Source organism: Ranitomeya variabilis, chromosome 2 (assembly GCF_051348905.1).
Source record: "Ranitomeya variabilis isolate aRanVar5 chromosome 2, aRanVar5.hap1, whole genome shotgun sequence".
Taxonomy (NCBI): Eukaryota; Metazoa; Chordata; class Amphibia; order Anura; family Dendrobatidae; genus Ranitomeya; species Ranitomeya variabilis.
In genome coordinates, this window is record NC_135233.1 from 805,773,394 (window position 1) to 805,787,579 (window position 14,186).

At 47.1% G+C, this 14,186-nt stretch overlaps 1 protein-coding gene across 4 annotated transcripts in view; it reads right to left on the reverse strand.

Moving 5' to 3' along the window:
• FAM135A (family with sequence similarity 135 member A) overlaps window positions 1-14,186 on the reverse strand; it is a 146,749-nt gene that overhangs the window by 11,461 nt on the left and 121,102 nt on the right. For all 4 annotated transcript variants that reach the window (XM_077289955.1, XM_077289956.1, XM_077289957.1 and 1 more), the window contains one exon: window positions 10,918-11,069. In XM_077289955.1, the coding sequence (XP_077146070.1) occupies window positions 10,918-11,069 (152 nt within the window). The remainder of the gene's footprint in view (window positions 1-10,917; window positions 11,070-14,186) is intronic.

The window sequence follows — 14,186 nt, forward strand, 5'->3', positions numbered from 1 at the left end:
ACCCTCACCGATGATGCGTTTTTATAGAAAAAAAACTGAAAAAACACCCACCACCATCAGGGTGATAAAGGGATCCAAACCCTAACCCTACCCCTAACCTCACCCCTAACCGTTTAATGAACATTTTCTGACAGTCATAGTGCCACGATATTTCAGTGCCACGTATTTCAGTGCCACGTATATAAGTGCCACGTATATAAGTGCCACGTATGTAAGTGCCACGTATGTAAGTGCCACGTATGTAAGTGCCACGTATGTAAGTGCCACGTATGTAAGTGCCACGTATGTAAGTGCCACGTATGTGCCACGTATTTCAGTGCCACGTATGTAAGTGCCACGTATGTAAGTGCCACGGATTTAAGTGCCACGGATTTAAGTGCCACGTATGTAAGTGCCACGTATGTGCCACGTGACACGTATTTCAGTGCCACGGATTTAAGTGCCACCTATTTCAGTGCCACGTATATAAGTGCCACGTATGTAAGTGCCACGTGCCACGTATATAAGTGCCACGTATGTAAGTGCCACGTGCCACGTATTTAAGTGACATGTATGCAAGTGCGATGTATGTAAGTGCCACGGATTTAAGTGCCACGGATTTAAATGCCACCTATGTAAGTGCCACATATTTCAGTGCCACGTGCCACATATTTCAGTGCCACGTACGTAAGTGCCACGTGCCACGTATTTCAGTGCCACGTATTAAAGTGCCATGTATTTCAGTCCCACTCCCGTGTAGCGGTGGGATATGGGGTAATAAGGGGTTAATGTCACCTTGCTATTGTAAGGTGACATTAAGCCGGGTTAATAACGGAGAGGCGTCAATAAGACGCCTATCCATTATTAATCCAATACTAAAAAAGGGTTAATGAAACACACACACATTAGGAAAAAGTATTTTAATATTCTTCATTTAACCATACTTACCACACTCCAGCACCTGCAAAAAAGTAAAATAATAAACCGTATACTACATGTCCGCTGTAGTCCAATTAATAACGAGTGTCCCACGACGATCTCCCCTATAGAACAGTGACATTGGTTTAGTGAGGTTACTAAAGTTCACTGGTCTCACTTTATGGCAAAAAGCTGCGTGGGAACTTTCTCATACAGCATGCCATAAAGTGAGACTAGGGACTATTTTCTCACAGGGGTGTAGGAATACATTGTGGGGAATACATTGTGGAAGGATACCTTCCTCCCCTCATTGTGTTCCTGGAGCCCCTGGAGAGTGGTTGCATCAGCAGAGGCTCCTGCTCTCCACGGGAGATCGTCGTGGGACACTCGTTTTAATTGGATTTCTGCGGATCAGGGAGTATAGTGTTTGTTTATTATTTTAATATTTTTTACAGATGACAATGGCTTCGGGGATCAAAGTGACAAGTGATGGTGAGTATGTAATCTATGTTATATGTACTGTATGTCTGTTGTATGTACGTACTGTATGTGGCATGTTTCATGTCGCATGTCACATGTTGCATGTCGTCGCATGGTGCATGTCGCATGTTGTCGCATGGCGCATGTCGTCGCATGGTGCATGTCGACGCATGGTGCATGTTGATGCATGGTGCATGTCGACGCATGGTGCATGTCGACGCATGGTGCATGTCGATGCATGGTGCATGTCGTCGCATGGTGCGTGTTGCATGTCGTCGCATGGTGCATGTCTCATGTTGACGCATGGCGCATGTCGACGCATGGTGCATGTCGCATGTTGACGCATGTGCATGTCGTCGCATGGTGCATGTCGCATGGTGCATGTTGACGCATGGTGCATGTTGACGCATGGTGCATGTTGATGCATGGTGCATGTCGACGCATGGTGCATGTCGATGCATGGTGCATGTCGTCGCATGGTGTGTGTTGCATGTCGTCGCATGGTGCATGTCTCATGTTGACGCATGGTGCATGTTGACGCATGGCGCATGTCGACGCATGGTGCATGTCGACGCATGTGCATGTCGTCGCATGGTGCATGTCGCATGGTGCATGTCGCAGCATGGTGCATGTTGTTGCATGTCGTCGCATGGTGCATGTTGTCGCATGGTGCATGTCGTCGCATGGCGCATGTCATCACATGGTGCAGGTCGCCACATGGTGCATGTCGTCGCATGGTGTGTATGTATGTATGTATGTTGTTGTGGATTCTGTTTGTGGGCTCCCTCTGGTGGTTACTGCTGGTACTGGGTGACTTTGGTGGGTTGCGGCCTTTGGTTTCCACCTGTCCATCAGAGGCTGGGTGTTTCCTATTTTACCTGGCCTTTCTGTCATTCCCTTGCCGGCTATCAATGTATTCAGATGTGCTCTGTTTGGTTCCTGCCTACCTGCTCCCAGATCTTTCAGGATAAGCTAAGTGCTGATTTTCAGTTGTTTGGTTTTTTGTCCAGCTTGCTTATTATGTCTCTATGCTAGCTGGTAGCTCTAGTGGACTGAGGTTCTCCCCATGTGCCATGAGTTGGCACATGGGTTCTTGTAATCTCAGGATGGTTTTTTTGATTAGGGTTTTTTGCTGACTGCTCAGTCCCCTTTTGTATCGTTCTGCTTTCTAGTTTACAGCGGGCCTCTATTTGCTAAAACTATATATATCATCTCTATGTGTGTGCCTTCCTCTCATTTCACCGTCAATACATGTGAGGGGGCAACTATATCTTTTGGGGTTCATTCCTCTGGAGGCAAGTGAGGTCTTTATTTTCTCTGCAGTACTAGTTAGCTCTTAGGCTGGTGCGTGGCGTCTAGAACCAACGTAGGCACGCTCCCTGGCTATCTCTAGTTGCGTTTGTCAGGCGTAGGGCAGCGGTCAGCCCAGGTTCCATCACCCTAGAGCTCGTCCGTTATCTATTTGTACTTTGCTTGTCCTGTGCTATCCCTAGCCATTGGGGATTCATGACAGTATAGCCGGCCCACAAAGTGTTAATTGTTTGGGCTGAAGCAGGAGAAAAAGAAGTGTTTAAGGGAATTTTTTTTTTTTTTTTTTTTTTCCCCTTCAGAGTTTTGCTGCCTAGCCCTTAATTGCTGTCTAGCTGCTTCTTACCTCCTTTTAACCCTTGAATGGCTCTGATCTTGGCTGTTTAACATGGATGTCCAGAGTTTGGCTTCCAGCCTGAGTAATCTCGCGGCAAAAGTTCAAAACATACAGGATTTTGTTGTTCACACTCCCATGTCTGAACCTAGAATTCCTATTCCAGAGTTCTTTTCTGGAGATAGATCTACCTTCCTGAATTTCAGGAACAATTGTAAATTGTTTCTTTCTTTAAAATCTCGCTCCTCTGGAGACCCTGCTCAACAGGTCAAGATTGTAATATCTTTCCTGCGGGGCGACCCTCAGAATTGGGCATTTGCATTGGCACCAGGGGATCCTGCATTGCTCAGTGTGGATGCGTTTTTTCTGGCATTGGGATTGCTCTATGAGGAACCTAACCTAGAGATTCAGGCTGAAAAGGCTTTATTAGCCCTCTCTCAGGGGCATGATGAAGCGGAAATATATTGTCAAAAATTTCGGAAATGGTCGGTGCTTACTCAGTGGAATGAGTGCGCCCTGGCTGCAAACTTCAGAAATGGTCTTTCTGAGGCCATTAAGGATATTATGGTGGGGTTCCCTACGCCTACAGGTCTGAATGAGTCTATGGCTATGGCCATTCAGATTGATCGGCGTTTACGGGAGCGCAAACCCGTGCACCAGTTGGCGGTGTCTTCTGAACAGGCACCTGAGACTATGCAATGTGATAGAATTCAGTCCAGAAGTGAACGGCAAAATTATAGGCGGAAAAATGGATTGTATTTTTATTGTGGTGATTCAGCTCATGTTATATCAGCATGCTCTAAACGCACAAAAAGGGTTGATAAATCTTTTGCCATTGGTACTCTGCAGCCTAAGTTCATTTTGTCTGTGACTCTGATTTTTTCACTGTCTTCCATTTCCGTCGATGCCTATGTGGATTCGGGCGCTGCCCTGAGTCTTATGGATTGGTCATTTGCTAAACGCTGCGGTTTTAGTCTGGAGCCTCTGGAAGTTCCTATTCCTCTGAAGGGAATTGACTCTACACCATTGGCTATGAATAAACCGCAGTATTGGACACAAGTGACCATGCGCATGACTCCCGTTCATCAGGAGGTGATTCGCTTCCTTGTACTGTATAATTTACATGATGTACTAGTGCTTGGTCTGCCATGGTTACAAACTCATAATCCTGTCCTGGACTGGAAAACAATGTCTGTGTTAAGCTGGGGATGTCAGGGGGTTCATGATGATGATCGCTTCATCTACTCCTTCTGAGATCCCTGCGTTTTTGTCTGACTATAGGGATGTTTTTGAGGAGCCTAAGCTCAATTCGCTCCCTCCTCATAGAGAGTGTGACTGTGCTATAGAATTGATTCCTGGCAGTAAGTTCCCTAAGGGTCGTTTATTTAATCTGTCACTGCCAGAGCATACTGCTATGTGGAATTATATTAAGGAGTCCTTGGAAAAGGGACATATTCGTCCATCTTCGTCCCCTCTGGGAGCAGGTTTCTTTTTCGTGGCAAAAAAAGATGGTTCCCTGAGGCCTTGTATAGATTATCGCCTTCTGAATAAGATTACAGTCAAATACCAGTATCCATTGCCATTATTAACTGATTTGTTTGCTCGCATTAAGGGGGCTAGGTGGTTCACTAAGATAGATCTTCACGGTGCGTATAATCTGGTGCGGATAAAACAGGGTGATGAGTGGAAAACCGCATTTAATACGCCTGAGGGCCATTTTGAGTATTTGGTAATGCCCTTTGGGCTCTCCAATGCTCCGTCAGTCTTTCAGTCCTTTATGCACAATATTTTCCGTGAATATCTGGATAAGTTTATGATTGTGTATTTGGATGATATTTTGGTGTTTTCTGATGACTGGGAGCCTCATGTTCTACAGGTCAGGAAGGTGTTTCAGGTTCTGCGGGCCAATTCTCTGTTTGTGAAGGGTTCAAAGTGTCTCTTCGGAGTCCAGAAGATTTCTTTTTTGGGGTACATTTTTTCTCCTTCTACTATTGAGATGGATCCCGTCAAGGTTCAGGCTATTTGTGACTGGACACAACCTACATCTGTTAAGAGCCTTCAGAAGTTCTTGGGGTTTGCTAATTTTTATCGTCGGTTCATTGCTAATTTTTCCAGTATTGTCAAACCTTTGACTGATTTGACTAAAAAGGGTGCTGATGTTGCTGATTGGTCTCCTGCGGCCGTGGAGGCCTTTCAGGAACTTAAGCGCCGGTTTTCTTCTGCTCCTGTGTTGTGTCAACCAGATGTTTCACTTCCTTTTCAGGTTGAGGTTGATGCTTCCGAGATTGGAGCGGGGGCGGTTTTGTCACAGAGAAGTTCTAATGGCTCGGTGATGAAGCCATGTGCATTCTTCTCTAGAAAATTCTCGCCCGCCGAGCGCAATTATGATGTGGGTAATCGGGAGCTTTTGGCCATGAAGTGGGCATTTGAGGAGTGGCGTCATTGGCTTGAGGGTGCTAAACATCGTGTGGTGGTCTTGACTGATCACAAGAATCTCATTTACCTTGAGTCTGCCAGGCGTTTGAATCCTAGACAGGCTCGTTGGTCGTTGTTTTTTTCTCGTTTCAATTTCGTGGTTTCATACCTGCCAGGTTCAAAGAATGTGAAGGCAGATGCTCTTTCCAGGAGTTTTGTGCCTGACTCTCCTGGAGACTCTGGGCCTACTGGTATCCTTAGGGATGGGGTAATATTGTCCGCCGTATCCCCAGACTTGCGACGTGCATTGCAGGAGTTTCAGGTGGATAAACCGGATCGTTGTCCACCAGAAAGACTGTTTGTTCCGGATGATTGGACCAGTAGAGTCATCTCCGAGGTCCATTCTTCTGTGTTGGCTGGTCATCCTGGAATATTTGGTACTAGAGACTTGGTGGCCAGGTCTTTTTGGTGGCCTTCCTTGTCTAGGGATGTGCGTACCTTTGTGCAGTCTTGTGAAGTGTGTGCTCGAGCTAAGCCTTGCTGTTCTCGGGCCAGTGGGTTGTTGTTATCCTTGCCCATCCCGAAGAGGCCTTGGACGCACATTTCCATGGATTTTATTTCTGATCTTCCGGTTTCACAGAAAATGTCCGTTATCTGGGTTGTGTGTGACCGCTTTTCTAAGATGGTTCATTTGGTGCCCTTGCCTAAGTTGCCCTCCTCCTCTGAGTTGGTCCCTTTATTTTTTCAGAACGTGGTCCGTTTGCATGGGATTCCGGAGAATATCGTTTCTGACAGGGGATCCCAGTTTGTGTCTAGATTTTGGCGGACGTTTTGTGCCAAGATGGGCATTGATTTGTCTTTCTCGTCTGCATTCCATCCTCAGACGAATGGCCAAACGGAGTGAACTAATCAGACCTTGGAAACTTATTTGAGGTGTTTTGTTTCTGCTGATCAAGATGACTGGGTTGCTTTTTTGCCACTGGCCGAATTTGCTCTTAATAATCGGGCTAGTTCTGCCACGTTGGTCTCTCCTTTTTTTTGTAATTCGGGGTTTCATCCTCGTTTTTCCTCTGGTCAGGTGGAGTCTTCGGATTGTCCTGGAGTGGAATCAGGTGGTGGACAATTTGAAGTTATCTCAGGAGAAGACTCAGCAGTTTGCTAATCGCCGTCGCCGCGTGGGTCCCCGACTTCTTGTTGGGGATTTGGTGTGGTTGTCTTCTCGTTTTGTCCCTATGAAGGTCTCTTCTCCTAAGTTCAAGCCTCGGTTCATCGGTCCTTATAGGATCTCGGAGATTCTTAACCCTGTATCTTTTCGTTTGGATCTCCCAGCATCGTTTGCTATTCATAATGTGTTCCATCGGTCATTGTTGCGGAGGTATGAGGTGCCCGTTGTTCCTTCGGTTGAGCCTCCTGCTCCGGTGCTGGTGGAGGGAGAATTGGAGTATGTTGTTGAGAAGATCTTGGATTCTCGTGTTTCCAGACGCAAACTCCAGTATTTGGTTAAGTGGAAGGGTTATGGTCAGGAGGATAATTCCTGGGTGGTCGCCTCCGATGTTCATGCGACTGATTTGGTCCGCGCCTTCCATAGAGCTCACCCTGATCGCCCTGGGGGTTCTCGTGAGGGTTCGGTGACCCCTCCTCAAGGGGGGGGGTACTGTTGTGGATTCTGTTTGTGGGCTCCCTCTGGTGGTTACTGCTGGTACTGGGTGACTTTGGTGGGTTGCGGCCTTTGGTTACCACCTGTCCATCAGAGGCTGGGTGTTTCCTATTTTACCTGGCCTTTCTGTCATTCCCTTGCCGGCTATCAATGTATTCAGATGTGCTCTGTTTGGTTCCTGCCTACCTGCTCCCAGATCTTTCAGGATAAGCTAAGTGCTGATTTTCAGTTGTTTGGTTTTTTGTCCAGCTTGCTTATTATGTCTCTATGCTAGCTGGTAGCTCTAGTGGACTGAGGTTCTCCCCATGTGCCATGAGTTGGCACATGGGTTCTTGTAATCTCAGGATGGTTTTTTTGATTAGGGATTTTTGCTGACCGCTCAGTCCCCTTTTGTATCGTTCTGCTTTCTAGTTTACAGCGGGCCTCTATTTGCTAAAACTATATATATCATCTCTATGTGTGTGCCTTCCTCTCATTTCACCGTCAATACATGTGAGGGGGCAACTATATCTTTTGGGGTTCATTCCTCTGGAGGCAAGTGAGGTCTTTATTTTCTCTGCAGTACTAGTTAGCTCTTAGGCTGGTGCGTGGCGTCTAGAACCAACGTAGGCACGCTCCCTGGCTATCTCTAGTTGCGTTTGTCAGGCGTAGGGCAGCGGTCAGCCCAGGTTCCATCACCCTAGAGCTCGTCCGTTATCTATTTGTACTTTGCTTGTCCTGTGCTATCCCTAGCCATTGGGGATTCATGACAGTATGTACTGTGTTTTTTTTTTTTTTTTACATTCAACACATTAGCCGGATGATGGGACTACTACTGTCCCATCATTGGCTAATGTGTCACTCACTGTCAGTGTAGCAGGCAGAGCCCGATGGGACTTGTAGTCCCATCGGACGATGCCTGCACACACACGCACAGCGCCGGCACACACACACACGCACAGCGTCGGCACACGCACACACAGCGCCGGCACACACACGCACAGCGCCGGCGGGCAGAAGCACCGGCGCCGGCGGTCACAAGCACCGGCGCCGGCGGTCACAAGCACCGGCGCCGGCGGGCACAAGCACCGGCACCGGCGGGCACAAGCACCGGCACCGGCGGGCACAAGCACCGGCACCGGCGGGCAGAAACACCGGCGCCGGCGGGCACATGCACCGGCAGACCCCCGGCGACCGAAGCACACAGCCCAGCCACACATCATGATCCCAGCACTGAGCAGTGAGCACACACAGCCCCGCCCGCCCCCAGCACAGCCCTGCAGGCAGCCCCCAGCACCGCCCACAGCCCAGTCACTCTTGCTGAGTGACTGCTGACTGTGGGGGCTGGTCACGCCTGCTGCTGACGTCACGTCAATTTTCAGAGCCTGGAAATTGACGTGACGTCGGCGGAAATGAGCGGCGGCTGCAGTCTGGGGGTCATGTGACCTGGACTCAGCAGGAGGAATAGCGCCGCTCACAGGCGAAAACGTCAACAGAAGGTAATGGCACAATTCATTAGGGGCCCCGGGGGGGTACATTGGGGGGTTAATTGAAAGTAGTGGACAACCCCTTTAAGTTATGCTTAATAATGAGAAATGACACAGGGCAAAAATATTGATCATGCTTAGTGAAATTTATTAAATACATCATACAAAAGCCTTTGTTGGTGATGACAGGTTCAAGATGCCTCCTGTATGGAGAAATTAGTCGCATGCATTACTCAGGTGCCATTTTGGCCCATTCTTCCACACACACTTCAAATCCTGAAGGTTCTGAGGGATCCTTCTATGAACTCTGCATTTTAGTTCCTTCCATAAATTTTCTATTGGATTCAGGTCAGGTGATTGGCTGAAGCAGCTTTATTTTCTTTCTCTGAAACCAATTGACAGTTTCTTGGCTGTGTTTTTCAAATCATTGTCTTGCTGAAATGTCCACCCTCGTTTCATCTTCATTATCCACTAGATGGTGGCCCGATTCTAACGCATCGGGTATTCTAGAATATGTATGTCCACGTAGTATATTGCCCAGCCACGTAGTATATTGCCCAGTGACGTAGTATATTGCCCAGCCACGTAGTATATTGCCCAGCGACGTAGTATATTGCCCAGTGATGTAGTATATTGCCCAGTGACGTAGTATATTGCACAGCCCACGTAGTATATTGCCCAGCCACGTAGTATATTGCCCAGTGACGTAGTATATTGCCCAGCCACGTAGTATATTGCCCAGCGACGTAGTATATTGCCCAGTGATGTAGTATATTGCCCAGTGACGTAGTATATTGCACAGCCCACGTAGTATATTGCCCAGCCACGTAGTATATTGCCCAGCCACGTAGTATATTGCCCAGCCACATAGTATATTGCCCAGCCACGTAGTATATTGCCCAGCCACGTAGTATATTGCCCAGCCACGTAGTATATTGCCCAGTGACGTAGTATATTGCCGATTGTGTTCTTAGTACTGATAGATTTCAGCTGGTGTCATGACTTTCCATGGCTTTTTGTACCTCTCTTCATGTGTTCAATTCTTTTTTGATGTTTAATTTCTCATTGCACATAATATATGGATATCTATGGTTTGATTTCTTTGCCTGTGTGGATTGGATGGGTTGTTACTGACATCTGGTGAGAATTTCATGTCAATAGCACCTTTAGAAATATTTACTAAGAAAGTTTGTGATGTGTTCAATATTGATTTCACCCGCTGTATACCACAGTAATGTCTGCCAAACATTGTTTTTTGTCATTTCATTTTTTCCTCCCCATTCTGCGTTATAATTTTTTATTTTTCCACTGACATAGCTGTATGAGCTGTTTTTTTTTGGAGAGACAGTTGTAGTTTTGAAGGACACCATTCATTTTACCATAAAATGTACTGAAACATGGGGAAAAAAAGAACTCCATCATTGCTTTCAGGGATTGGTTTTTACTTTGTTACCAGTGTGGTAAAAATGACCTTTCATCATGGTTCTTCAAGTTAGTATGAATATGGCAACACTAAACTTATACACCCATTTTATTATTTAGGCGGTGAAAAAAAAAATGTTTAACTTTGAAGAAAAAAAAAAATTATACTCAAAGATTTGGTCTCAGTCGCCATTTTCTATGACCCATACCTTGTTTTTTGAGTAACAAACGGACATAAAGGGACAACATTTTTGGGGTTGCATAAAGCGTTTTTATTGGATTTGGGGAAAGTGTGACAACTAAATAATGGAAATGTTGAAGTTCATCTATTTTTTTTTCTTCACTGCATCTATCCTAATAACTTTATTTGATCACTTGTTCTATATAATGAAATACTTTAGTATTGTAGTATATAGTGATATATAAGGTTTTTATGAAGCTCATCATATGGCTGGAGTTCATAGTAGCCAAAGAGATAAAACTTAAGTTTCATCCCTTTGTCAGTGAGCAATCCAAAATTGGGGATAGGTCAACAATAGTTTCAGTGATTTGGAGTTCACAGCAGTACTAAGATGGCACCGAGTTGACCTTCTACAGGCAGTGGAGGGCAATAGGTGTCCCACCATACTCATGCTATTAAAATAAAGCTGTCAGAGATTGACAACAGCATTTAAGCAGTTAACAGTAGCAGTCAGAGTCACTGCTGTTAGAGGCAAGTGCTGGGTGTATAACACAGCTGACATCTGGTACAGGCAAACAGTGCAAATACAGAGTTTCTCATAACCACAGAATAAGGTACATCAGCGACAGTAAGTTAACGGGCCAAGAGGGACAGTAAATTGCTGTCTCACCATAACATTCTTTGAGAAAAATCACTAAATTGAATGACTTTCAACTCAATATTATCAAATTTCACAATTCGTCTAGTCTAGTCTCACCTGTATTAACAAGGGCACTGCTGTTGTACAAGGTACCTAAGTGTGGACCAGATAACGAGAGGAAAGTGTGCAGCTTGCCAAGGTAGCATTTAAATCTCGGTCTTGAAAGAACCGACCGTATGATTAGGTTTCCTAAGGAGTGACCTATAAAACTAGACAGCAAAGAAACATCATTACACACACAGAAAGAAACCATACTCATCAAAGTTTTACAAAACATAATGTAGTTATCAATATGTCACAGCCAGGTTTCCTTAATCCAGGGGAAAACAGTTAAGGTGCTTCAGATCATAGAAATCAGAATCCCACAGATCATAAACGGAGATATGTCATCACGTCTTAAGATGGGAAAATCCCCTTAAGCAACAAGCTACTGTTCCCTCTAAGCCTTTGTAGCTAGTGAGCAGAGCATGATGGTACCTGGCCACTGTTTTGTCTATGCTTATATACAAGTGAACTTGTTGGTACCTGTCCATTTTTCCATCTATGCCTTTCTACCCAGTGAGTATGTCAGCACATGGCCGTTGTTCCACTCAGCCTTTCTATACAGTGAGCATGGCAGTATAAGGCCACTGTTCCCTCTAAATTTTGGTAGCCAGTGAGTCTGGCAGTACCTGGCCACTGTTCCCTCTAAGCCTTTGTAGCCAGTGAGTCCAGCAGTACCTGGCCACAGTTTCCTCTAAGCCTTTGTAGCCAGTGAGCCTGGCAGTACCTGGCCACTGTTCACTCTAAGCCTTTGTAGCCAGTGAGTCTGGCAGTACCTGGCCACTGTTCCCTCTAAGCCTTTGTAGCCAGTGAGCCTGGCGGTACCTGGCCACTGTTCACTCTAAGCCTTTGTAGCCAGTGAGCCTGGCAGTACCTGGCCACTGTTCACTCTAAGCCTTTGTAGCCAGTGAGTCTGGCAGTACCTGGCCACTGTTCCCTCTAAGCCTTTGTAGCCAGTGAGCCTGGCAGTACATGGCCACTGTTCCATTCAGCCTTTCTATGCAGTGAGCCTGGCAGTGTATGGCCACTGTTCCCTCTAAGCCTTTGTAGCCAGTGAGCCTCGCAGTACATGGCGACTGTTCCCTCTAAGCTTTTGTAGCCATTGAGCCTGGCAGTACATGGCCACTGTTCCTTTCAGCCTTTCTATGCAGTGAGCCTGGCAGTATATGGCCACTGTTCCCTCTAAGCCTTTGTAGCCAGTGAGCCTCGCAGTACATGGCGATTGTTCCCTCTAAGCCTTTGCAGCCAGTGAGTCTGGCAGTACATGGCCACTGTTCCATTCAGCCTTTCTATGCAGTGAGCCTGGCAGTATATGGCCACTGTTCCCTCTAAACCTTTTTAGCCAGTGAGTCCAGCAGTACCTGGCCACAGTTTCCTCTAAGCCTTTGTAGCCAGTGAGCCTGGCAGTACATGACCACTGTTCACTCTAAGCCTTTGTAGCCAGTGAGCCTGGCAGTACATGACCACTGTTCACTCTAAGCCTTTGTAGCCAGTGAGCCTGGCAGTACATAGCCACTGTTCCCTCTAAGCCTTTGTAGCCACTGAGCCTGGCAGTATATGGCCACTGTTCCCTCTAAGCCTTTGTAGCCAGTGAGTCTGGCAGTACATAGCCACTGTTCCCTCTAAGCCTTTTTAGCCAGTGAGTCCAGCAGTACCTGGCCACAGTTTCCTCTAAGCCTTTGTAGCCAGTGAGTCCAGCAGTACCTGGCCACAGTTTCCTCTAAGCCTTTGTAGCCAGTGAGCCTGAGTACCTGGCCACTGTTCCCTCTAAGCCTTTATAGCCAGTGAGTCTGGCAGTACATGGCCACTGTTCTCTCTAAGCCTTTGTAGCCAGTGAGTCTGGCAGTACATGGCCACTGTTCCATTCAGCCTTTCTATGCAGTGAGCCTGGCAGTACATGGCGACTGTTCTCTCTAAGCCTTTGTAGCCAGTGAGTCTGGCAGTACCTGGCCTCTGTTCCCTCTAAGCCTTTGTAGCCACTGAGCCTGGCAGGCCCTGGCCACTGCTTTCTCTAAGCCTTTGTAGCCAGTGAGCCTGGCAGTACATGGCCACTGTTCCCTCTAAGCCTTTTTAGCCACTGAGCCTGGCAGGCGCTGGCCACTGCTTTCTCTAAGCCTTTGTAGCCAGTGAGCCTGGCAGTACATGGCCACTGTTCCCTCTAAGCCTTTTTAGCCAGTGAGTCTGGCAGTACATGGCCACTGTTCCATTCAGCCTTTCTATGCAGTGAGCCTGGCAGTACATGGCGACTGTTCCCTCTAAGCCTTTGTAGCCAGTGAGCCAGGCAGTACATGGCCACTGTTCCCTTTAAGCCTTTATAGCCATTGAGCCTGGCAGTACCTGGCCACTGCTTCCAGTAAGCCTTTGTAGCCAGTGAGCCAGGCAGTACATGGCCACTGTTCCCTCTAAGTCTTTGTAGCCAGTGAGCCTGGCAGTACATGGTCACTGTTTCCTCCAAGACTTTGTAGCCATTGAGCCTGGCAGTACATGGCCACATTTTCCATTATGCCTTTATAACCAGTGAGCTTGGCAATACATGGCCACTTTTCCCTCTAAGCCTTTGTAGCCATTGAGCCTGGCAGTGCATGGCCAATGTTCCCTCTAAGCCTTTGTAGCCATCGAGCCTGGCAACACACGGCCACTGTTCCCTCTAAGCCTTTTTAGCCAGTGAGCCTGGCAGTACATGGTCATTGTTCCCTCTAAGACTTTGTAGCCATGAGCCTGGCAGTACATGGCCACTGTTCCCTCTAAGTCTTTTTAGCCAGTGAGCCTGGCAGTACATGGTCATTGTTCCCTCTAAACTTTTGTAGCCATTGAGCCTGGCAGTACATGGTCATTGTTCCCTCTAAACCTTTGTAGCCACTGAGCCTGGCAGTACATGGTCATTGTTCCCACTAAGCCTTTATAGCCAGTGAGCCTGGCAGCACATGGCCACTGTTCCCTCTTAGCCTTTGTAGCCAGTGAGCCTGGCAAGAACATGGTCATTGTTCCCTCTAAACCTTTGTAGCCACTGAGCCTGCCAGTACATGGTCATTGTTCCCACTAAGCCTTTATAGCCAGTGAGCCTGGCAGCACATGGCCACTGTTCCCTCTTAGCCTTTGTAGCCAGTGAGCCTGGCAGTACATGGTCATTGTTCCCTCTTAGCCTTTGTAGCCAGTGAGCCTGGCAGTACATGGTCATTGTTCCCTCTAAACCTTTGTAGCCATTGAGCCTGGCAGTACATGGTCATTGTTCCCTCTAAACCTTTGTAGCCACTGAGCCTGGCAGTACATGGCCACTGTTCCCT